The sequence below is a fragment of the Mastomys coucha genome, unplaced genomic scaffold (assembly GCF_008632895.1).
Source record: "Mastomys coucha isolate ucsf_1 unplaced genomic scaffold, UCSF_Mcou_1 pScaffold8, whole genome shotgun sequence".
Taxonomy (NCBI): domain Eukaryota; kingdom Metazoa; phylum Chordata; class Mammalia; order Rodentia; family Muridae; genus Mastomys; species Mastomys coucha.
In genome coordinates, this window is record NW_022196914.1 from 7258957 (window position 1) to 7284008 (window position 25052).

A 25052-nucleotide genomic window follows, 5' to 3' on the forward strand; every position below is an offset into this window, starting at 1 on the left:
CCTGGTCTACAGAGTGAGCGCCAGGACAGCCAGGGCTACACAGAGAAACCCTGTCTCAAAAAACAAAAACAAAAACAAAAAACAAGGTTCTGTGCCCCAGTGTAGGGGAATGCCAGGGCCAGAAAGTGGGAGAGGGCGGGGTGGCAGGCATGGGGAAGTGGGAGGCAACAGGGGTTTGTTTTTGTTGTTTTTGTTTGTTTCTTTGTTTTTTGGAGGGGAAACTGGGAATGGAGAAATTTACATGTAAATAAAGAAAATATCTAAAAAAAAAAAAAAGCCGGCTGAAGCTGTGCACCTGTAACCCCGCACCAGAGGGTGGGAGAAGACCTGCTGAGACTGGTAGATCCCTGAAGTTCACTGGCCAGCCAGCTTAGATAATGTGTGAGTTTTAGGTCCAGTGCCTCTGTCTTATAAAATAATGGCAGAGGAAAGATACTCAACATTGGTCTCTGATTCCCAACACATGCACACTCATGAGCACACACTCACACTAACAAATATTCTCTCCCCCCTGACATCTCTTTCTGTCCATCCATCCTTCTATTCATCCCTCCCTCTATCCATTCCTCTCTCCTTCCCTCCTTACTGCACTATTCCATTTTCCCTCTGAACTAGACCTTGAAATGCAAGGCCATAGGAAAAAAAAAACATGCAAGAAATGTCATGGGTGTGTTCCTGCGAGACACCCAACCAGGAGAACCCTAACTCTGTTGCCCTGGTGGCAGCTCTGTGATCCTGGGATTACCCCCATTAGCTTATACATCCACCACTCTTCCTTGTTAGCTCAAATATTGAGGAGCACCACCTCCTTGTGTTCAGACACTAGACTTTGACAAATGCAAGCATCAGGGCTCTCTCTTGTCTGAGCTAGCTTCATAGGCAGAGGCACTTGCTGCCAAGACTAACTGTCTATTACCCAGGACTCATATGTTTGTCCTCTGATGGCATCATCACATGTACTATACATATAATAAAGAAATAAATCTAATAAGATTGCTTAAATATAACAAAAACTAAAGTTCTTTTGAATTTATTATTGGAAGTTAAATAGAATCTTTGCTTGTATCTTAGAGCTGTAAAACAAATTCAGGGCCAACTCAGACGGATGTCTAGGAGTGGTGACTCTTCTAAGGCCACACAGAACTGAGCAGGGACACTGGTCCCAGTGAAGTGATAATTCTAACAGTTCTAATTATTTCAGTATTTTCATTATGTCCTTCCACAAGGACGTCCATACCCTGTGCCCTTTCTCTATCCACGAAATCCAATATTGGCCAAACTCTGGATTTCCTGGGGTTTTGAAGCTGTATTCCACATTAGTAAAGCACAGCAGGAGATGATCACCCTTTTGAGATGTGTGGTTGGTGGGGTTGGCTGCGGTATTTGATTTCCAAGTGTTGTCACCTCTGATCGCGTGTATTAATTGATTTTTCCCCTTATCCATTAATCATGTCTATCTGTCTGCGGCTGGTCCTGGCGGAGGCAGAGCTAAGAGTTATCTCCAGTTTTGAGCTCTTCATCCCTCAACACTGCCTTCTGAGCTGTGTCGGCAGAAGCTGTGGACCAGGGTGGGCTATTCCCTCAATAGTTTTATGGGAAACTTTAGGGAAAAGGGAAGACAGTGACCAAGCCTGTAAAACCAACCACTAAAAGTGAGGAGTAAATGTGCAGTGAGGCAAAGCCTTCAGCCAGCTTTCTCCAGGGAACATGTCTAGTGGGGGAGAGAATGGAAATGTTAAGGTCTTCCCTCAATCGCTTCCTACCTTTGTCCTCTGTTCTACCCACTCCATCCCCCTGCCCGTTTCTTTTCTAAATGAGTCCCTTAGCAACAACTTCAAAAACGGTTAAATTATAGCTGGCGTCTTAGGAACGTTTCTGCAAGTATTTTGCATGACACAATTAAAAGGCAGGTTGCCAGTGTAGATGAGAATCCAGATTTTCCAAATTCTGACTCTCCCGCTGGTCAATTCCCCGGGTCTTCCTTCACAGCAAGCACACACTTTCAAATGTTTTCTTTCTATAAATATGCATATTACTGGAAGTCACAGCTTTGCACACTCAGTACCCATTTGTGTGCACTAACTATTAGTTCATGCAGTAAGGTAATAGCTTTAAATGTAGAAGAGGGATCTGTGAAATGTTAAATATTTATATTGAGGTTAAAATTGCTCAGTGTGTAGATGGTAAAAATCCATTGGACAAATGAGGTTAATTTAACAGCAGCGTATTTTATTCTTGAAAACTGTCAGGCATGTAGATTTTGAATGTACTCATTCTAGGAAAGCAAAAATGAGGTAATACATATGTTAACTAGCGGTCCAACAAGGATGTACATGCCAATCTCAAAACAGCTGCTGTGTGTGGTGACTATATCTCTACCTCTCAGTTAAAAAGTACACGAGCAAATGTCCCATCTCCTCAGCAGTGTGTGTGCTTCAGAGGGGTGAGAAAGCCAAGAGAGACAGCTTCTAAGACCACGGAAGCCAGGATGAGGGGTGCGGTGTCTAGGGGCTCCGTTAAAGTTGCTGGTTGTTTGCATTGAGAGTTACTTTGGTCTAACTATACCTAAGACTTCTGGGTATTGAGAGAGAAGAGGTTTCTGTGTCCTTTTTGGAATGAGATCTTGCTTTCGCTGTCATAAGCTGACATGGCAGCTGCTGACAAAGACTGCCATTCTCTTTGCACAGCCGCACTTGCGTCACAGCACATCTGTTGTGGAGCTTTTGTTTTCTGTACCTTTGATCCCCCACTGGCCTTAATGCCTCCCTAGCCCTCAGGCCATAGATATTCCCAGCATCCTAGCTATGTTCTCTGAATGTGACTATGAGTTGACTGAAGTTAAACTTATCTGAGGGTGAAGGCCAGAAGAAGTTATAACGTTCTTAAGTGCTCTCAAATACCTTTACCTGAAGTTTCTTTTTTCATCATTTTTTTTTAGTCTCCACAAGCTGGAGGGCTGCCCCCAGACTGCAGCAAGTGTTGCCATGGAGATTATGGATTCCGTGGTTACCAAGGGCCCCCTGGACCCCCAGGTCCTCCTGGCATTCCAGGTAAGGACACACAAGTTGCACTGCCATTTCAGTAGTAGACTGGGTCAGAACTAGGAGCCAAGAGCAAACATGAGTAGGCTGAAGTGTACTGGGTGTGCGTGGGAAATGCAAAGATAAAGAACTTGGCGGGGGAGTCGGGATTTCTAGGTCAGTTCAAGTGGAACACTGCTTTACAGCATGTATTCTCTACACTACTCCAAGAATCCTAAAGGCTTCAGGAGGGGGAGCTCTTCAGCACTCTCCGACAGAGCCACTTACTGGGAATGGAAACACATCAGCACCTAAGTACCAGTCCCCTTCTGTTACTGTTGCAAATACCTGAGATAAGTAGCTTACACAAGAGGTTTATTTTGCTCATGTGTCTGGAGGCTTCTCCTCTGGCTGGCTAAGCCTACTTTGGGAACTGTAGTGGGGCCCTACCTCAGGATGGGGGAGCTCTAGTGGATCGAAGCCACTCCCCTAGTTGGAGAGCAGAAGAGAACATGTTTCTACCACCTCCATCAAACCTCACATCCTTAGCTTTAGTGACCTCTAACCTTCAACCAGACCACACCACTTCCCAACAATACCATACTGGGAACAAGCCTCTAATATGTGAACTCTGGGGAGATGTTGATTTAAGTCACCACAGCCAGTATTTCTGTGTATTCTACACAATACTAGTGTATCCTACGTAACACTCTATAGTGTTGTATGTATTCTACATAACACTCTATAGTGTATTCTACACAATACTCTATAACTTTCTTAAACCTTATTAAATAGAGGCAGGTAGAGAGGGAAGCTTGCTGGGTTTCTCTTTCTCTCTGACATCCACTAGGAGTGTTAACTTTCTGGTTCACTTTAGGTTTAGGCTGTTTTTGTTGTTGTTTTCTTGTTTTAAATTTCCCCAATCTGTTGTTTCTCGGCTGATTTTCATGCCTTCCTTGGTCTCAGGGATACATTTAGACCTCTAGCAGCACACAACAGCACAATGAATGCTCTTGAGCTCATCAGATCCCTCTAGAGCAGTTCTTGACCTTCCTAATGCTATGACCCTTTAATACAGTTCTTCATGCTGTGGTGACCCCCCCCCCCCACTTAAAATTACTTGATTGCTTTGTAACTGTAATTTTGCTAGCTACAAATCATAACAATCTACTATTTCTGATGGTCTTAGGTAACACCACAGAGATTGTGACACACAGGTTGAGAACTGCTGCTACTCTGGATCCATTCATCAGCCATCCATCTGTGTTATATTGTTCCAGCTGCTTAGGCTTAAGGGCACTCTGTTAGAGCATTACTATCATGAACTGGATGGGCAAAGGGTGGACCTTCCTACCTGCCCCTACCCCTGAAGAGTTTAAAACTATCCAGTGTTTTACTGAGTTCCTTTGACAAAACCTCTTTTCAGGGTTTGGCCAAAGTCTACTTGTATTGTTTGACTTTCCCTCATTGATGTTAATATTTATCAAAATATTACTTTTTGTCCACTCTTAGATAAGTTCTCACATGAGACCAAATTTATAATGAAAAAGGAAACAAGACAAAACCATGCCCTATATTTAAACCTTTGTCTCGTCCATCAAAGGCAATGATTCACAGGATCAATGATGTGAAGCAAAGCATCTTGAGACACTTCTGGAATCTTTGTTTGATGTCCAAGCTGGCTTTGGTTAAATGTTTCCCATGCAAAAATGCCTTGGGACAGAACACTGTAACCTACCAGTCAAAGTTCACTGGCTTGAAAGCATTGCAAGCCTGGTCCAGTGACAAGTCAAAGATAACATACAAAGTACAATGCAAGAGTGTCTGAAGGTTAACAAACATGAAAACAAGAAGGGATGGTTCCATGAGATGAACTAACCTTTGAATTTACTACCTCCATCTTGATTTTAAAATGACTATGATATGTTATGAGTTTTTCTACCAGTTATAGAATTGCTTCAAACCTTTGGTAGAAAACTTGAAGGGGATGGAAAAATATACATAACAGCACAAAATCGCCCATGTCTCATCCATCCAGGAAACATATAAATGATTGCAGATGAAACTGGAGCTGGGTTTTTCTTTTATAGAAACAATATAAAAATACATAATGACCCACACTGAAATAGTGCTATGCCACCCCTATTTATTTGTGAACTTATACCTAAAGATGTCACTAAGGTTTATTATAACATTGATCATTTAAAATATTTTTATAATTTGATAAGAATGGACCATTGCTAAAATGTAGACATTCTTGCATTGGTGTATATGTGCTTTTAAAATCTTCAGTGGGTTCGATGATGATGTGGTGGTGAGTCTTGTAAACACTCTCCCTTCATTCCTTGCTTTACAGAAAAGCACGCTTTGCAGTCCTGATTTCTAATGCTCTTTTTAGAGTCCAGTAAAAGATCATCTGATGCTCTTCAGCTACTATGGTCAGGTTTATTATAAATGTTCTCCTTTGACATCTGAGTTGGGATATTTCTGAAGGCAGGGCTGTGTTTGTCTAAAAAGTACATTCTGAGGGGAGTGACCAAGTTTTCTCATATGATTTCTGATTTTTAAAGGAAACCATGGAAACAATGGGAACAATGGAGCCACTGGCCATGAAGGGGCCAAAGGTGAGAAAGGAGACAAAGGCGACTTGGGGCCTCGAGGGGAGCGGGGGCAGCATGGCCCCAAAGGAGAGAAGGGCTACCCAGGGGTGCCACCAGAACTGCAGGTAAACCACCCTCCAGGGGACTGCTGACCCTGCCTGAACATTAGGGACCAGGGACCAAAAGGTCTCAGTGAACAAGCCTTCACTCATCTGGAGGAAATCTCAGTTTCAGTTGGCTCATCTATGTGGCAGGATGCCTGCACAGAGCCTGTGCTGTCAAGCACAGCTTTGAGAACGTTCTTAGGATAGGGTGTTCACTGAGTGCATGAAATCCAACTCTCTCATAGGGCCAAATACAGCACAAGTATAAATATGAACTCATGTCCTACTTTTCAGATGAGACAATGGGTTAAACAAGATGGTTTTCACCAATTTGAACACTAAAACAATTAAGTATATAAACAGAATGGCTAAGCATCTACTTATATTTTATTTGCTGATTTGCCACTTTGTGTAGTAAAATTTCATCTTTGTAGATTGACACTGTTTCTCTTACATCTGATTTCATAGTTCAATTTTTAATTTAAACTTTTCACATCAGACTCTTCTGACCATGGGGGACATTTTGTATTTGAGTTATTCAATTTGCTAGCCCAGATTATGTTCCTCTAAACATGAGGTTTTAAAAACCCATTATATAACCATAACCCATTTATGATTTATATATTTTCATTTCTATTTTAACTCATCTTTATAATTCTTACAACATCTAAAATTTGTAAATATTGAGGTTAGGCCACTTGGAATAATTATTAAGTCTAACTTTGTTAATATTTAAAGACAGATTCTCTTAGAAGACACCTGTATCAACATGGTAAACTAGGTTTTATTGCTGTTGTTCAGGTTGTGTCTGGCTAATATGTCTTCCTTAAAGTGTAATTAGTGATTAAATTTAAGTATTTAGAAGGAAATTCTGTAGCAAAAGAGACTCTTTGAGAATTAGCATACAAAGCTGTTTTTGTTTGAAAGATCACAGGAAAGTGCTGTTTGTTTGGGCAATACAGAGATGTTTACTCTTGGACACATTGCATCATTCTTCTGGGCTCCTCTTATGCACATGTGAAATAAGATGTCCTGTGTGTTACTAGACCTTATTGTGGGATTCGGGGGTAACTTTAAACAGGTACTTTAATAATTTCAGCGTGCTGAGATTCATATGCCAGAACAAATTAACAAGTAGGGTGGGAAGCCATCTTGGCTAAGGTATTTTCTATGAAAGTTGAGAGATATATGAAAACCAGCAACAGAACATATACATGGTCTTTTTTTTTTTTTTTTAGAATAGGTCTTTTAATGGAGAACACCCTGCACAATCATTATATTTCACCTATTAATCACTTTAATATGATGATACATTTGAGATGTTGCTTTCTTGTGCTTTATGGAAGACAGACTTAAGACTTTGTGAAGACAACTGGTCAAAATGCAGAGAGCGACTGACTGTAAGCTGCCCAGCCCCAACTGTCTCATCTACAACATGATCCCAACACCTAAGGCTCAGAGAACATCACAGGAGGGGCAGAAAGACTGTTAGACCCAGAGAGCCAGGAAGTCTGCTATAAGATTGTGTCTCCTGGAAATAACAGGAAAGATATACCTATGAAACCTCATCCACATTGCTGAGCAATGACAACTCTGACAGACAACGTGCTAATATGAGAGGGCTGAATCTCTTAGGCTCCAGTTCTAGACAATGAGCTTTAGGCAACTAACCACAGATACAGGGAGATTTAGGTTTCTTCAGGGATGAGCCACTAATTGGTTATCCAGCACCAAGTGTCAAGTCCTGAAAGGATACACATTCAAACAACAGTAAAGAAGCCAGCAGATGTTTATGTATTTGCACAGCTATGTATGTAACAGTAATCATTTAAGATGAAGAATTAGAGAAAGAGGGAAGGGGCATAGGAAGAGATGGATGGAGGAGGCAGGAGAATGAAAGGGAATCACATTTTAATTTTAAAATTTGCAAATTTAAAACTTAATTAAAAAGGAAGCTTGTGAAGAAGGGGCTTGGATGTTAAAAGAATTTGTTCTCCTCATTCCTATTTATTTTCAAGGGATCACCACTGACTTTTAAATGTCCTCCAATACTGTTATCAAGTAATACCATTTCTTGATAGACAGAGTTGTTCTAAAGCTCTTTTAATTATTCAAATTCTATTTTTGGAACACTAGTAGCAGTGACAATGGCAACAGCAGTAAAGGAGAACTAACCATGACTCATTCTCAACTGAAGGGATACAGAAATTTGAGGTTCAGACGCGAGCTGAGACTCAATGGATAACTTACTCCTCACTCCCCTGGTCGGAGCTGGGAGCAGGTTTCCTAGAAGAGTTGTTCTCATGGATTGTGTTGTGGAAAATATTAAAAGAAAACCTCCCTGCAAGCTCTCATGCCCCTCAGGTCTAAGCCCTGTACTTTTAATTATTTTGTATCAATAGAAGAAATTTATACCAATAATAATCTTGATTTTGTATCAAAATAAATTCTGTACCAAATAACAACTTATGACTTTAACTTAGTAACAATTATAAAGTTTTTTTTATGAAATTCTCATCAATTGATTGATGTTGGCTATACAATCAATTTTGGCTATTTCCTCCCTGTTCCAAATATGACCATTTCTACATTCCCTAGAATGACAACCTACTAATAACCCTCTCCAGCCCCAAAGTCCAGGGAACTGGGTCAACGACTCTTCATAACTTCTTCAAGCTGAACATGGGTGTTGAGATATTATGAAATGGTGGATGGGGGAGGGAAAACATGATTTATTAGTCTCTGATGTTTGTGTCTTAACTGGATCTGGCTGAAGTCCAGGACATCAGGAGTTCAAGCAGGCCAGTTCAGCATGTCTGACAGGAAAATTCAACAAGGCTGCATATTCTGAAATATATAACTCTCAAAATAAAATTCCAGTATCATCAAGATATATTTTTTGTTTGATTCTCTGGAATCTAGTCCTCTGGAGGTCTCCCTTCATCATATCTGATCCTTATATCTCTGGAAGGTGTCAATACCTTAATCACCTTTTCCAAAAACACAAAAACAAAACCTTTTCTCCAAATCAGCATATCCTTGAGCCAGTAACCAGAAAAACCTTCATTTTGACCTCTCTCCCAGAGGAATAATATAACCACAAAACTCAACCTCACAACTATTTTGAAAATTAAGACAATCTAAAACAAATGAAATAATCTAAAATATCATATGAGCCTTTACTTTAGGCCATTTCTATCTAGCCAAGTAGGAAAAGACACCCAAAATTCCCATGTAGACCCTGTTAGAAAGAGTGTGAGCCTCCTCTGGCTTGAGCCACAGACTTTTATTAATTAATACCTGTAAAAGCAGGCAATGGTTAGCACTATACTCTCTATTCTGGAGTCAATGACTAATTTTCCCTATCTTAGTACAAATTACAACAATCTAAAACAAATGAAGTAAATTAAGATATTATATTAGCCTTTACTTAGGCCATTTCTATCTAATCAAGCAAAAAGACACCCAAAATTCCTGTGTAGATCATGTTAGAAAGAATATGAGCTTCCTCTGGCTAAATAGCCAAGGTATAGGCTTTTATTAATTATTACCTGTTAAAAGCAGGTAATTATCACTGTTCTCTCTACTTGGAGTCAGTGACTTGTCTATCTAGTTTCCAAACACAGAGAAACTTTCCACATGACTTGGACAAAATCTGAATATCAATCCACTTTAAAAGTAAATAATCTCAATGTCAAATTCATAGTCTAATCTGTTCTGAGAGGTAAGTAACTCCATTCCTTTTCTCTCTCTCTCGACTCAAGTCACCAGTAACTCCCCATAGCATGGGACCTCAGAGCTGTTTTCTTTGTTTGTACTTGGCACTTGAGTCATGTGACTCTGTTTTGGCATCACTCAGCTATTTACTCAACAAAACAAACAAACAAGCAAAAAAATTAAAACTCTCAGGGCAATAATTTTAAATTAATAGTGGATTTGTGTCTAGCCAGTATGTTGGGTAGCCATCTGTTGTGGGAAATATTAAAAGAAAACCTCCCTGCAAGTTCTCAGGTACCTTCAGGCCATATCACTATGTCCTGGCAGGCTCTTGCTATTTTCTCCCAGCTAGCAAGATCATCTCACTTACATACAATGCCCTACACCCCCACAATCCTTATATAATCCTTAATAATTAGTATCTAGCGCCTAGTACCTGGTAAAAGCATGACTCTTAAGGCTTAATTATCCAATCAGGTTTATATATCAATTAGATCACAATTTACAAGATGCCAATACAAACACTTCAAAGCCAAATGATAAAGACAATGTTTTAACCCAATTATTTTACCCTTGTAAAAGCCTTAGCTATCTATGGCTGTTATAACCACTGCCCTAACGTGACTGGACAAAGAAAATGCTGCAACAGGATTGAGATGAGGCTGTCAATATTTTCTAAACACAAGGGATTAGCCACAAGCCATGTAGGGCTGCTCACAGTAATTGCTTCTCTGGTTCTCTTGAATTTTCTGCTCCAATTTATTTTATGCAAAATTATGCTCAGAAAATTTGCTTTTCCAATAGTCAGATAGATTTCTGGTTCTCTTTAACCACCTTTTCTATATTTTGAATAACTGCAAATGTCTCTTTTGCTTTTTAAAGATGATTCATACAATACCCTTTTAATGTAAAGGAAAATAATAAATAAAACATAATTGTGCAAAATAAAATGAGTTCGGAGACAATCACTCTAGTATACAGTCAAATAACTTAACTAAATTATTTTTCTTAGAAAGGAGGCCCTCAGTGCCACAAGGATCACAGTCACAGAGGGCGACTTAAAACTCACCAGGCTGGCCCCAACTCACGGCTGGGCCTTGCTTCTTTAGCTTCCCAACAGCCATGTTTTATACCAAGTGCAGCCAATATTCTTAAACATACATGAACATTGTACTGGCTGGTTTTGTGTGTCAACTTGACACAGGCTGGAGTTATCACAGAGAAGGGAGCTTCAGTTGGGGAAGTGCCTCCATGCGATCCAGCTGTGGAGCATTTTCTCAATTAGTGATCAAGGGGGTAGGGCCCCTTGTGGGTGGTGCCATACCTGGGCTGGAAGTCTTGGGTTCTATAAGAGAGCAGGCTGAGTAAGCCAGGGGAAGCAAGCCAGTAAGAAACGTCCCTCCGTGGCCTCTGCATCAGCTCCTGCTTCCTGACCTGCTTGAATTCCAGTCCTGACTTCCTTTGGTGATAACAGCAATGTGGAAGTAAGCCAAATAAACCCTCTCCTCCCCAACTTGCTTCTTGGTCATGATGTTTGTACAGGAATAGAAACCCTGACTGAGACAAACATACAGTGCTATTTATCACTATTTCACAAATGGCAAAATTTCATGAACACTTCTATTCCTACAAATGAAATGAACTCTATAACATTAAAATGAATATATTTTCTGGATATAAAACCAACATGTTCTCATTCAAAAACTGTACTTGTGATAGGAAAGAATTTTTTTTCCAGACAGGGTTTCTCTGTGTAGCCCTGGCTGTTCTGGAACTTACTCTGTAGACTAGGCTGGCCTTGAACTCAGAAATTTGCCTGCCTCTGCCTCCCAAGTGCTAGGATTAAAGGCATGCCCCACCACTGACCGGCTGAAAGGACAATTTTTATACAGAGCTGCTATGCCACGAGCCCGTCAGTAGTAATTTTGTGGATGCTCTTTTTAAAAACTTTAAATAACATTTATTTATTTGGAGGTGGCATACACCTGCCATTGCAAATGGGTAGAGGTCAGAGGAGAGGACAATTTTGGAGGAGTTGGTTTTCTTCATCCATCATGGGGTTACTGGGAGCCAAACTTGGGTCATCATGCCAAATAGCAAGCACATTTACCTGCATAGCCATCTTACTAGCCCTTTATGCATCTTCTCAGAGATATTTCTCTCTGTTTGACTATAGGACAATCCCATTTACAAAGACACATGTAACAAAGTTTGAAATTAAGTCATAGTAATCTTGTGTTACCTACTTTTTACACTTTTCTAGGGTTAACAAAATTAAGAAGTTGTTCAATTTTCAGTTTCTCTAATCGCTTAGTATACAAATGTACTTCTAATATCTACAGTCTGAGAATTTTATCCAAAATTTTCCAGTTTTAATTGATAACAGAATCTTGATATTTCAAAAAGAATCTGTTAAAGGATAGTAGTTTTTTAACTCTATTTAGAACTGTTAATGCAGACCAATATCACAGAACATGAAACACTTTAAATTACTATAATTATCTTACTTATTTGCCTCCTGCTTGGTATTTATATTTAAGCTTACCACCACAGGTAATATTGAAATAAATTTATGTGTATAAGACTGTTTTTCTTCACAACAAATTGCCTACGGACTGACCACCAGCTCTATCCTTAGATTGCATTCATGGCGTCTCTGGCAACTCACTTCAGCAATCAGAACAGCGGCATTATCTTCAGCAGCGTGGAGACCAACATTGGAAACTTCTTCGATGTCATGACTGGGAGATTTGGGGCCCCCGTATCAGGTGAGATTCAAGAGTCATTGGGCAAAGTCACTGCAAAGAGAAAGCAGACAGGAGGGCAGACCGAAGATAAGGTGGTGGAATGAGAGGAAGAAGGAACTGAGAAGAAGAAAGGCAGGAAGGAAAGAAGAAAATGGATGAAAGGAAGAGAGGGGTGGAAGGAGGAGAGGGAAGAAGGGGAGGTGGGAAGGAGGGAGCATTGAGAAGAGAGAAGGAAGGGAGGGAGGAAAGAAGACAGGAAGGAGAGCAAGCAGCTCACATAGTCTTCCGAATGTCAGGTTAATCTGTTAAAATCTGAATGGAGAAAAAAACTAAAAAATGACTATGATTACAAAGATTATTAACTTTGATTTGGATGGAACCAAGTAATCCTGAGAGAGCCCACACACACCTGATTTTCAAAGACCCCAGAACATAATTCTCAGAGTTTGACTGTGTGGTAACTCTATTCATTGTTAGTACAGCAAAGAATGCATTATCTATTTCTAATATTAAAAACTGAATGGAAAATGCAATTTTTTTTACAGTTTATAAAAATAGACTTAATCCTATTACATAAAAGCTAGCATACTCTATATTCTGATTATAATTTGTTTTATTTAAAGAAAGACTTGCCAAATATTTTAAAAATTTCCATTTGATGACCTTTTTTATATAATGAATTTAGCCATATATTCCTCTTGTCAGAAGAGGGAACCACTTATTTCCCTACGAAGTCAGCAAAGTCTTTGAAATGTCTGGGTAATTGACTGATTAAAAGCAGAGCTAAACAAACAGAAACTCCACTGTTTAATTTTTTTTTAAAACTTTGAAGTTATTTAGACTTATAAAAGTTACAAAAATGTTGCCAAATTTTCAAACTCACTTTACTCTGTTTCTTCTAATGTTTACATTTAAGGTAACTAAACTCTGATTACCAAAATAAATAAATCCACTGGGCATGACACAGTCACTGATTTGGGAATTTATTCAGAATCCATTAGTGTTATGGTTTGAATGTGGAATGTTCACCATAGGCTTGTATGTTTGGATACTGGGTCCCCACTGGTGGTCGTTTGGAAGGTGGTGGGACCTTTAGGAGGTTGGTCTTGCTGCAGAAAGAGGCCCTCTGGGGGCAGGTCTGGCTTCACTTCCTATGTGTTCTATGCTTTCTTACTACAGAGGGCAGTGTGACAACCACCCCATGCTCTTGATACCTAGATTTCCAAAAAGTAATGTACTGTTTCCATCCCTAAGCTGTAAGCTAAAATAACCCACCCACATTGAGTTGCTTCTTGTCAAGTATTAGTTAAAAGCAATGAGAAAAGTTAGACAGAAAATTGGTATGGGTCAGAAGAGTAGCTATTGCTGTGGTCAGCCTGTCTGCATGATTCTCCGGCATGGCATTTAGTTTCTTTGTAGGAGGAACGTGGAAGAGTTTGGAACTGCAAGTCACAAAAGTCCTAGAATTATGTCAGTGGGACTTAGTGTGGGTTTCTGGTGGCAGTTTGGAAGACCTGAATGCTCACAGGAACATAGCGCTAAAGAGGGAGCTAACAGGGGTGAGGGTGGGGCACTAAAGAGGTTCTTGGCTAATATCCACTTATCAGAGATTGCATACCAAGTTCAGAATACCCAAAATACAATCCACAAACCACAAGAAATTCAAGAAGAAGCAAGATCAAAGTGTGGATACTTCGATCCTTCTTAGAAGGGGGAACAAAATATCTATGGAAGGAGTTGCAGAGACAAACTATGGAGCAGAGAGTGAAGGAAGGACAATCCAGAGACTGCTCCACCTGGGAATCCTTCCCATATTCAATCATCAAACCCAGACATTATTGTGGATACCAGCAAGTGCTGGTTGACAGGAGCCTGATATAGCTGTCTCCTGAGAGGCTCTAACAGTGCCCGACTATTACAGAAGTAGAGGCTCACAGCCATCCATTGGACTGAGCACAGGGTCCCCAATGAAGGAGATAGAGAAAGGATCCAAGGAGCTGAAGGGTTTGCAGCCCCTTAGAATGAACAATAATATGAACTAACTAGTACCCTCAGAGCTCCCAGGGACTAAAGAGCACACATGGTGGGACTAATGGCTCCAGCAGCAAATGTATAACAGAGGATGGCCTAGTTGGTCATCAATGGAAGGAGAGGCCCTTGGTCCTGTGGAGGTTCTATGCCCCAGTGTAGGGGAATGCTGGGCCAAGAAGCGGGAGAGGGTGGGTTGGTTAGCAGAGGGAGGGGGGAGGAAACATTTTTTTTTTCCTGGTGGGAAAACTGGGAAAGGAGATATCATCTGAAATATAAATAAAGAAACTATCTAATTAAAAAATAAGAGGTTATTGATCCAATACTGCTACCTAGGGATATGTTTTCCCAGGGTTAGCCTCAAAGGCATATAGAGGCTAGAGGCTACTATGGCTATGGTGCAAGGTAGGCCAGCCTATATTTTGAGCTGGCAGTAGAAGTTGGCAGCATTATTCTCTTGGATTTTTTTTTTTTTTTTTGCAGACGTTAATGACATGAGATTAAAGGGATTGTGGTTGTTTTGTGGTCTGGTGCCAAGGGTATAGAAAGCTACCAAGGCCATCCAATGTGTGCGGGGCTAGAGCTCCTACAAGGAGGATTTGATAGGCCATTTCATGAAGCTGTGGAGGTGAAGCTCACTGCAACAGAATCCCTAGAACATTGGAGATGCTGGACTCACTACAAAAGTTGAGGTTCTCCCGCAAGGAAAGCTCAGGCACAGAGTGGATCTGCCCTAAGAAGAAACCATATATGCTACATGCAGCAGAATTAGAAGGGTGGAGCAGCCAAAGCCCTTTATAGCCAGACAATTCTACCATAGACCCCAGATCCCTGACTGGGAGGGAGCTGTAGGGTCTGGTGCTTGCCCTAGTAGGTTTTGGTTTTGCTTCCATTCCTTCCTTATAGAATGGAAATATTTACTTGGTGTCATTATGCTACAAGTATGTAATTTGGCTTTGATCTGTGCAGAGACTCAGTTAAGAGAATACCTTGATTCTTAGAAGATGCTGTACACTTGTGACCAGAGTTTGGACTGTTAAAAGCAGTCAAGTCTTTAAAAATTGAAGAGAATGAATTTTGCATTGTGAGACAGCCCTGAGCTTGTGTAGTCCTGTAGCAGACTGTGTAGGGTAAATGTAAAATGTCTCCTGTAAGGTCATTTTTAAACACTTGGTCCTCAGATAGTGGCACTGTTTTGCAAGGTTATGAAGCCTTTAGGTGGGAGTGCTGTAGAAGGAAGTAGGTCACTAGGGCAGGCCTAGAGGTTTTGTTTGGCTCCATGTCCTGTCTGTTCTCTGCTTTCTGTCTGTAGAGGCACTGAGTCACATGACATGCTAGTGATGTCATACCTTCTATGCCATGATAGAGTGCATTCCTTTTTAACATGTAAGCCAAAATTAACCTTTCCTCTTGTCAGGCATTTGGTCATCACTATTGGGAAAATAATCAATATAACCAGAATTTCCCAACATCCCTATTTTTAGTTCCTTACCTTGTCTGGGTCTTTTCTCCTGCAGGCTCTTGAATTCTGTTTTATGACAGTGCCATATGCCTTATGGGTATATTTACAATTCAGGATGATAAAGCTTTTGGCGATACTGTCCATCTAGTATAAGCAACATCCCCTTTCAGTACTAGTAATCCATTGGGAATTCTTGCTGTTGTATCTACTTTTTAAAAGTAGTTGACTATTGAATGGACTGGCTTCTCCTAGATCAGCTATTTGCAGGGGAAGGGACCCAGGCAACCATGAATATGTGCTATTTCAGTGCCGCCTCTTGTTGCCAGGGGACTAATTCTTTTTTTTTTTTTTTTTTTTGTATTTGTTCTTCTCTCATACAATATATCCTGACCACCATTTCCCCCCTCCTTCTTCTCTTCCTAGTCCCCAACCCCCCACCTACTCTCTCCTCCAGATCCACTTTCCCCTCAGAAAAGAGCAGGCCCCCCAGGGATATCAATTGAACACTGCATAATAAAATTCTTTTTTTTTAAATTTTAGATATTTTCTTTATTTACATGCAAATTTCTCCATTCCCAGTTTCCCCTCCAAAAAACAAAGAAACAAACAAAAACAACAATAACAAACCCCTGTTGCCTTCCCGTTCCCCATGCCTGCCACCCCGCCCTCTCCAAGTGGGGCTCCTCTGTGTTTCTCCTTTGAGACCACAGTTCCTCTGCCTCTGCATACTTCCCAAGGAAGACTTCTGAACCAGCTTTGAAGCTCCCCAGTTTTTAGGAGCCTTATTTTTGCTGGCAAATCCTGACATCTACATCCTAACTACTACTGAACCACTTTAGCATCCTATACTTTTTCTAGCAAACTGCCTCTGTAGGCTTGATCTCAGGACTAGCCTTTCAGAGTGGCCTTTCTCCATCAGGGAGGAGTCGAGATCTATCTCCACCAGATCTCAGAAGCCCTTTCCAGCCTCCTGCTACTTTGGGGAGCACCTTTAAATATCTGAACTTTATAGATTATCTTCAGTGTTCTAGCTTTGCATAAATCTGACAGTTTTCAATTTCTGCCTTTATGTTTTCTTTGTTCCCCTCCAGAGTATATATAGAAAAAAAAATTCTAATGAATGAAGTGTCTTACATTAAGCTTACACACATGCTTTTAATGTGTGCTTTGGTTTATCCCTCCCCCCCCCCATTTAAGTGAGAAATGACCTAAGGTGTGCGACTACAAAGACAATCTCTTATTACACAGCAGTCAGTGTTACTTTTTGTGATTGTTTGTTTATGTTTTTGCTCTGATGGTTTTAATTTTCCTAGAACAACTTTTGCAGATCATGACCTGTGCCACGGATAAGTGCCTGGCCATCCTGGGTTAATAATCTCCCTGAGTTCAATGACATTATAATCAAAGCATAAGGACTAAAGGCTTTTTGAGCTTGCTTGGCTGGACACCATTCTGACGATAACAGTGGCTTTCTTATATAGATGGCTTATTTCTTAGCCTCACCAATGATCACAGCTAATTGTCATCTTTCTCACTTTTAAGATCAATAAGACAGAGAAAGCTGATATTTGCAGTTGCAGCTATACAAAGACCTGAAACCCAGGACACAAGGGAGGGGCATGCATTTCTAAAAGTTTCATTATTTGCTATCTTTTCTTAAGCTGCTCTTTCTAAAGTGTTTCTGCAATCTATTTTTATTTATAGCATCATTTTAAAAAGGGAGACTTATGTATTTTGCTGTCATTTTGATTATAAATTTATTTTCTGGAAGTATTAAAAGTTGTGTGTGTATGAAATGAAACCTTATAAAATGGAAAACACTCAACACCTACAAATAATTTCTTGAAGTCTTTTATTTTTCATCTGTCTTTGTCTTTCATCTATGACCCAATCTCTAGGCATATGAATAGATATCACTGATGTTCATCAAATATGTATCACTGACACTTCACAAAGCACAACTGTTCTTCTGTGACTAGGCTCAGCCAAGTGAGCTCAAAAAACTTTTAGTCCTTATCAGAAGAAGAATTATGAGAGCCTTAGAGCTGATATTACTATAGAAAACAAATAGATACTTGAAATGAAATAGGAATGACCCATTGCTTCTTTAGTTTCCTTTTGTAGGTATTTCTGGGGTTTTCTCTTGTATAGCCAGTAGTTCAAAAACTGTAACATGGAATTCAGTAAGAATATATCTTTAGTAACCTAGTTTTGTGGCTGAGTTAAAGTTCGATATTTTTATTTACACATTACTCATTTACAACAGTCATGTGAGACATTTTCTGAACTGTTTCTCTAGAACTATAAAGCATTTACTCTGTGCTCCAATATTTCATCATCTTGGCTAACATGTGTGGGATGTAGTTGTCCATTTTAATGTTATGCTTGACTCATTATATTAATGATTTTTAAAATCTTACTAAGTATAACCAGGAAATACATTAGGAAAGTTAAAAATAAAGTACTTTTAAGGTGAACAGATGAGAGGATAGTCATAGAAACAGGCCATGAAGAAACTACACAATACCCAGAAAGTAACAAAGCCAGGTATGAGATCATGTGACTTACCATCTCTGTATAAGTGAATGAGTGAATCCCTGCCCTTTCCAGGTGTGTATTTCTTTACCTTCAGCATGATGAAGCATGAGGATGTGGAGGAAGTGTATGTGTACCTTATGCACAATGGCAACACAGTCTTCAGCATGTACAGGTACGTAATGTCTCCTATCCCAGGCCTCGTGAATGCTGCTGTGACTTGAACAGAGCAAGCCTACAGACAGGGAAGAGTTTAGGAATCAACAGCCTAATGTAGCAGTTTTGTTCTTCATGAGAACCCCTGTATTGGGTCAGATTATCACCCTGTTCCTCACCTCAGCTAACCAACCCAAGAGCAGCAAGAAATTAGTACAGTCTATATGTAGGAGGCCATTCACTACTTTTCTCATCGCTGTGACCAAGTACTCAGGAAGAAGTGACTTAAGGGAGGGTCTATTTTGTCTAATAGATTGAGATGATTCAGCCTGGCACAGCAAGGAAGGCATGAATGAGTTCCTTCTAGGAGCTGCATGTGGTAGCATTCCTCACGTCATCTCTGGCCCAGGGCCAGGGAAAGGCAAGCAAGAAGGCTCTAGAGGTGACGTGTACTCAAGAGAGAGCACTGTTGTAATCTACTCCAGCTAGGCTATTCCTTCTAGGGATTCCACAACCTTCACCCCCCCCCCCCCCCAAAAAAAATTCTACCAGCTGGGGACCATGTGTTCAAACACGGGAGTTTGTTGGGGACATTTTCTATCAAAACTGTAACAAGGAGAGAATGGATTCTGGAGACCATCAAGCCCTCTCCAGGCCCTTGATTTCCAAGCAGCCATCCAGCTCCTTCTCCTTCCTATCATAGGACACACTTCTCTGTCTTGGTCTCTATGGGATAGGATCCTAAACCAGTTCAAAGCTGGAAGTCAGAGATGACTAGTCCTTTCCATACATCAACCACTCAGCTGGGTTTCTCTCTGGCTTCTGAGCCTATCCTTTGGGGGACACCTTTCCCTTTACTCTTCTCCATGGTCACATCCAAAGTGTGGTAAGTTTTAGGGTTCGTTTTTATTTTTCATGTTCCACTTCCTGCTGGTGTTGATCTAAGGACTAAGTCAAATGTCCCAAGTCTTTCTAACAAGACTGGGTTAGAAACTCCGGCAGTAGTTTCCTTAGACACAGACACATAAGGCTTTTGTTCTGCTTGCTCTTAGTCAGTGACATGTGTTAGTGAAACATTATCCAGTACACTTTTGGACAGTTTTCAGCCTATGACTCTTGTGATCCATTGTTTTCCCTTTTCTAAATATAGTTACTATTTATTACCAAAGACATTTTAAAATAGTTAGAATGTAACTCTGAATGAAAGTTCCTAATGGCAAAACATCAGCTCTATCCCTGCTCTTCCAGGTATGAAAGTATTTGGCTTTATTATTCAGCCTTGTTAGGGCCCTGACTGTTTAGAGTCTACCTCTCAAGCATGTTGTTATTCTCCAAAATCATCTTTTGAAGAAACATCTTCTAAAAGCTGCAAAGAGTATTTGCCTCTTTTGAATACTCTGTTTTGAATATTTGGTGTGTGCGTACCAGGTAGTCTATGTTGCTATACTCTCTCCCAATGTCTTCTAAGCATGACATGATGTCTTAGTTACTGTTCTATTACTGTGAAGAGACACCATGACCAATACAACTTATATAACGAAGCATTTTGTTGAGGGCCTTCCTTACCATTTCAGAGGCTAAGTCCATGAAGATCATGGTGGGGAGTGTGGCAGCAGGCAGGCAAGCATGGCCCTGAAGCAGTGGCTGAGAGCTAACATTATCCTGTCCAAAAATTTGCAGGAATTGGGGAGAGAATGAGACTGATTCAGGCTTTAGAAACCTCAAAGCCATCTCTCTGCGACAAACCTCCAACAAGGCCATATCTCTGAAACAGTCCATCAACTAGGAATAGGCATTCCAATATATGAACCTGTGGGGGCCATTCTCATCTAAGCCTCCACACAACAATCTTTATCTTTCTAGCTTACAATATTTAATTCCACATTGCCTACTGCCTGGCTGTTAGCAAATGTAATATATTTTCATTTTCGCTGTTGGCAGTCTCTTTGTTGAATATCAGATTCCTGACTGGCAAGAAGGAAATAAATTATTATAGTAAATACTCTATGTAAAGGATCAAGGATAGCAGAACTTTACCTCTTCCTCATCTAACAGTCCAGAGAGGCTTGGTAAGATAACCCTGGGTGTATGTTCCCAGTCTGAGTAGGGCTAAGAGAGCTCTCTTCTACATAGTAATCTTCAAGAGCCCAGATGTTTATGAATGGCTTTCAAGGCCATTATAATAATTGTTGTTGGTCATCTAGAGGCAAGGGAAAGGAAAGGAGGAGGTAGGTTTTATCGCAAAGTTCTAGGAGTGCTTCATGCTATTTCTACTTGCATGTCACTTAGAGAGCACATGGCCTCATCTAAAGCATAGGGGAAGATATGGACAGAATATGCTCAAGACCTGGGTTTTCAGTGCAAAGATTAACTAGTGTGTCCCTCTTTTTCTTCCCAGCTATGAAACAAAGGGAAAATCAGATACATCCAGCAACCATGCAGTGCTGAAGTTGGCCAAAGGAGATGAAGTCTGGCTAAGAATGGGCAACGGTGCCCTCCATGGGGACCACCAGCGCTTTTCCACCTTTGCAGGCTTTCTGCTCTTTGAAACTAAGTGACAAGGAAGACAGGATAGCTCCACCTTGGGGGCAATTTTTAGCTGAGCTAGGGTTGTTAGGATCTAAGGGATGTTGAGGTTGGTGGTTCTATATGGAGCACTTAACTGCTGCACTTGTCACATTGTTATTCATTCTAATGGCATACCAATAATGTTGGATGCTTTAGGGGCTAAAGAGAATAGACCACAAGGTAATCTTCCCAGATGACCTTGGGAAATACTCGGCATCTTTGTCACTCTTCTCTACATGTCTAAAGGGATTGCCACCTGATACAGGTTGGAAATAAGCGTTCACCTCAAAGGATGCATTTGCAAAGAGTTTTGGTGCTCTGTTTAAATGTAGTATTGGCTTTGGAGTCAACCAAGTTTTGAGCTCATTGTTCTTCATAATATTTCAGAAACTAGACTGATTATGATGGGGCTAGGGCAAAAGTAAGAGCACTTACCAGAATCTATATGGGAGAAACACTTTTGAAGTCTATACTGAGAAACAGCACTTGGTTTAGTGGGTTTTATTCTTATAGTCATTAATAAAATGCATTTAGTCATTTCAGATAACCTTCAAGTAGAGCAATTATTTACAATGTTCACAAGTAATTGGCTCCTTTTTTAAAAAACCAACCAACAAACAAAAAGCTCCATGTAGATAATATTGAGTTCTACTGGCTTAGACTTTCAGATATAAAATTTTCTCACATCTGGCTTGCCACATCTTCTCTTTGCCATTGCATTACTGGGGCTCTGGTAGAGTTCTCTTGACTCTGCACACCCAGATGGGGTAAGATTAAGTTGATATAGTACAGATGTTATCATATTTTTTTTAATTTGGGAATTATACCCAAATTTTTATATATAACATGTTATGTTGAATGAGCTGTAAACTTAATTAAATACAGGCAGACAGATGGATGCAAAATACAAGTGTATTGCATTTATGAGGTCCATAATAACATGTCTTAAGTGTTTTCAATAAAAGTGATATTATTTTCTCTATTATCATACTTGACTAATGTACACAAATCAACTTTAATATGCCACAGTGTTATAAAGGTGCTAGTTGGTTTTTGCCTAGCTTTCCCCCTCCCAGAATCTACAAAGAAAAAGGATTCAATTTGCCACCAAAATACCATTATGGAATGTGCCATAAGTCGACACAGATAGTAATACACACACACACACACACACACACACACACACACACACACACACACCACAGACAGACAGACACACATACAGGCACACACAATATACACAACATATAACACACACACACAGTGCTGACGCTCAAACTCTCAAGGCCTTGTATGTGCCATGCATATGCTCTTCCACTGAGCTACATCCCCAGGACCCACGTTTGTTTCATTGGTGGAAGTATCACTGCAGTGTATGTACCCAGTGAAATTCTTATCTGAAAAACAGCATATAATCAATTCACTTTAAAGTAGTGTGTCCTTAATTTATTTCTTACAACAACTTCAACTTATGCATGATCTTTTAGGTTTAAGATTTCCTTCAATTTATCACCCTTAAGCTAGAGGTAACAAAAGTGAAGAAGGGCTCCGCAAACATTTCACTGAAGTGCTAAAGATATCTGACATTGTATAACAACCAAAGAGATTTTATATCTGAAGAGTATCCACTAAGTACTAAGTGTTCTGGAGGATGATTCTATCATAGATAAAACTGTCGCAAGAAAAACTGCATAAGCATATGTGGAAATAAACACACTTTTTTGTTGATTAAATTTTTTAAAAAAGTGTTCTTAATAATTATAATGATCATACATTAACTGTCATGTGGATTATGTAAAACAAAACATATTTCTGGCAGTGTGAACAGCCATACAACTCAGAGACACATAAACAGCAAGGTCACTTGTCTCCACAAGACCTCGCTTTCAGTTACTCCACACCTTCAGTCAGACTAGAGGGTTCCTTTTAAAACCTGGGGCTCTCCAAACAGATGATCTTTATTTTCATTCTTTATTTATTCATTTTATATCCTAGTATCAGCACCCCCAGCCCTGTGCCGGCTCACACAGCTCCCTCCTTCCCCCGTGCTCCCTTCCTTTTGCCTCTAAAAAGGGTGATCCACCCCCCAGATATTGCCCCACCCTCGCACATCAAGTCATTGCAGGACTAGGTGCTTCCTTTCCCACTGAGGCCAGACAGTTAGGGAAGAGATTCCACAGGCAGGCAAAAGATTCAGGGACAGCTGCTGCTCCAGTTGTTGGGGACCTGAATTAAGATCAAGCTACACATCTGCTACATATGTGCATGGAGCCTAGGTTCAGGATTTAGGTCCCTCAATCCTTCCCCCAATTCTTCCACAAGACTCCTGGAGCATCATCTAATGTTTTGTTGTGGGTTTTTTGCATCTGTTTCCATTGGCTTCTGGGTGGAGCCTCTCAGAAGACAGTTACACTAGGCTCCTGTCTGCAAGCATAACAGAGTATCATTAATAGTGTCAGGGACTGGTGCTTGCCCATGGGATGGGTCTCAATTCGGGCAGTCATTGTTTGGCCATTCCCTCTGTCTCTGCTCCATCTATATCCCTATATGTCTTGAAGCAGGACACAATTTGGGTCAAAGATTTTGTGGGTTGGTTGTTGTCTTTATCCCTTCACTTGGAGTCCTGCCTGCTTACAGAAAGTGGCTATTTCAGCTCCATCTCCCCTACTTCTAGGAGTCTCAGCTAGAGTCATCCTCATAGACACCATGGGGCCTCCCCTTGTCTGAGATCTCTGGAACATCCTAGAGATTCACCCCCTGCCCACCCACCCACCACAGATTTCATTTCTCTCTCCTGGGCTTTCACTATACCTGATTCCCATTCCCGTCCTGCTCTCCATCCCTTCCCCCACCCTGGTCTCTACTTCTGTCCCATATCTATTTTGTTCCCCTTTTGAGAAAGGTTCAAGCATCTTCTCTTGGCCTTCCCTGTTATTTGGCTTCTTTGGGTCTGTGGATTGCAGTGTGGTAGTTATCCTGTACCTTGTGGCTAATATCCACTTATAAGTGAGTACATACCATGCATGTCTTTTTGGGTCTGGGTTACCTCACTCAGAATGATATTTTCTAGTTCCCTTCATTTGCCTGTGAAATTCATGATGTCTTGTTTTTAATAGTTGAGTAGTATTCCATTGTGCAAATGAACCACATTTTCTTTATCTACTCTTCAGTTGAGGGACATCTGGGTTGTTTCTAGTTTCCGGCTATTATGAATAAAGCTACTATGAACATAGCTGAGCAAATTCCCTTGTGGGATGGTGAAATACCTTTTGGGTAAATGCCCAGGAGTGGTATAGTTTGGTCTTGAGGTAGAACTATTCCAAATTTTCTGAGAAACCTTCACATTTCTTTCCAGAGTGGTTAGTCAAGTTTTCACTCCCACCAGCAATGGAAGAGTGTTCCTTTTCCTCCACATCTTCACCAGCATCTGCTGTCCCCTGAGTCTTTTATCTTAGCCATTCTGTTGGATGTGAGATGGAATCTCAGAGTTGTTTTGATTCCCATTTCCCTGATGACTAAGGAGGTCGAACAGTTCTTTATGTGCTTCTCGGCATTAGAGATTCCACTGTTGAGAATTCTGCTTAGTTCTCTGCCCCATTTTTTAATTGTGTTATTTGAGTTATTGGTGTATAGCTTCTTGTGGTCTTTATATATTTTGGATATTAGCCCTCTGTCGGATGTAGGACTGGGGACAATCCTTTCCCACTCTGTGGGCTGCTGTTGAGTCCTCTGGCAGTGAGCTTTGCAGTTTCACAACTTTCACAGTAGCTACAAGTAATATATCTTTATACTTTAACAAAGCAAGTGAAAGACCTGTATGACAAGAACTTCAAGTCTCTGAAGAAAGAAACCAAAGAATATCTCAGAAGATAGAAATATCTCCATGCTCATGAATCGCTAGGATTAACATAGTAAAAATGGCCATCTTACCAAAAGCAGTGGGGTTCAATGCAATCACCACCAAAATTCCAATCCAATTCTTCACACCATGAAAGAACAATTTTCAACAATTTTCACATGGAAAAACAAATAACTCAGGATAGCTAAAACAATCCTCTACTGTGGGAAGCCATCGTAAGCACATCGCCATTACAAGATGGCGATGACATCCGGCT

The 25052-nt window shown here is 40.4% G+C and overlaps 1 protein-coding gene and 1 long non-coding RNA gene across 5 annotated transcripts in view; one reads left to right on the forward strand and one right to left on the reverse strand.

Annotated features, from left to right (window-relative positions):
* C1qtnf3 (C1q and TNF related 3) overlaps positions 1 to 21919 on the forward strand; it is a 24997-nt gene extending 3078 nt beyond the window's left edge. Inside the window, exons 2-6 of the mRNA XM_031359861.1 lie at positions 2939 to 3050; positions 5591 to 5745; positions 12080 to 12209; positions 18289 to 18388; positions 20768 to 21919. Coding sequence (XP_031215721.1) covers positions 2939 to 3050; positions 5591 to 5745; positions 12080 to 12209; positions 18289 to 18388; positions 20768 to 20927 — 657 coding nt within the window. The 3' untranslated portion in view covers positions 20928 to 21919. The remainder of the gene's footprint in view (positions 1 to 2938; positions 3051 to 5590; positions 5746 to 12079; positions 12210 to 18288; positions 18389 to 20767) is intronic.
* Positions 1 to 25052, reverse strand: part of LOC116083137 — a 36396-nt gene that overhangs the window by 5982 nt on the left and 5362 nt on the right. Inside the window, exons 2-3 of one of the 4 annotated variants that reach the window (XR_004115605.1) lie at positions 18305 to 18448; positions 12110 to 12239 (exon numbers count right to left, since the gene is read on the reverse strand). This is a non-coding gene — a long non-coding RNA (uncharacterized LOC116083137). Of the gene's footprint in view, positions 1 to 12109; positions 12240 to 15708; positions 15769 to 18246; positions 18449 to 25052 lie in introns of all 4 variants that reach the window. The other 3 variants (XR_004115604.1, XR_004115607.1, XR_004115606.1) reach the window with 3 other exon arrangements.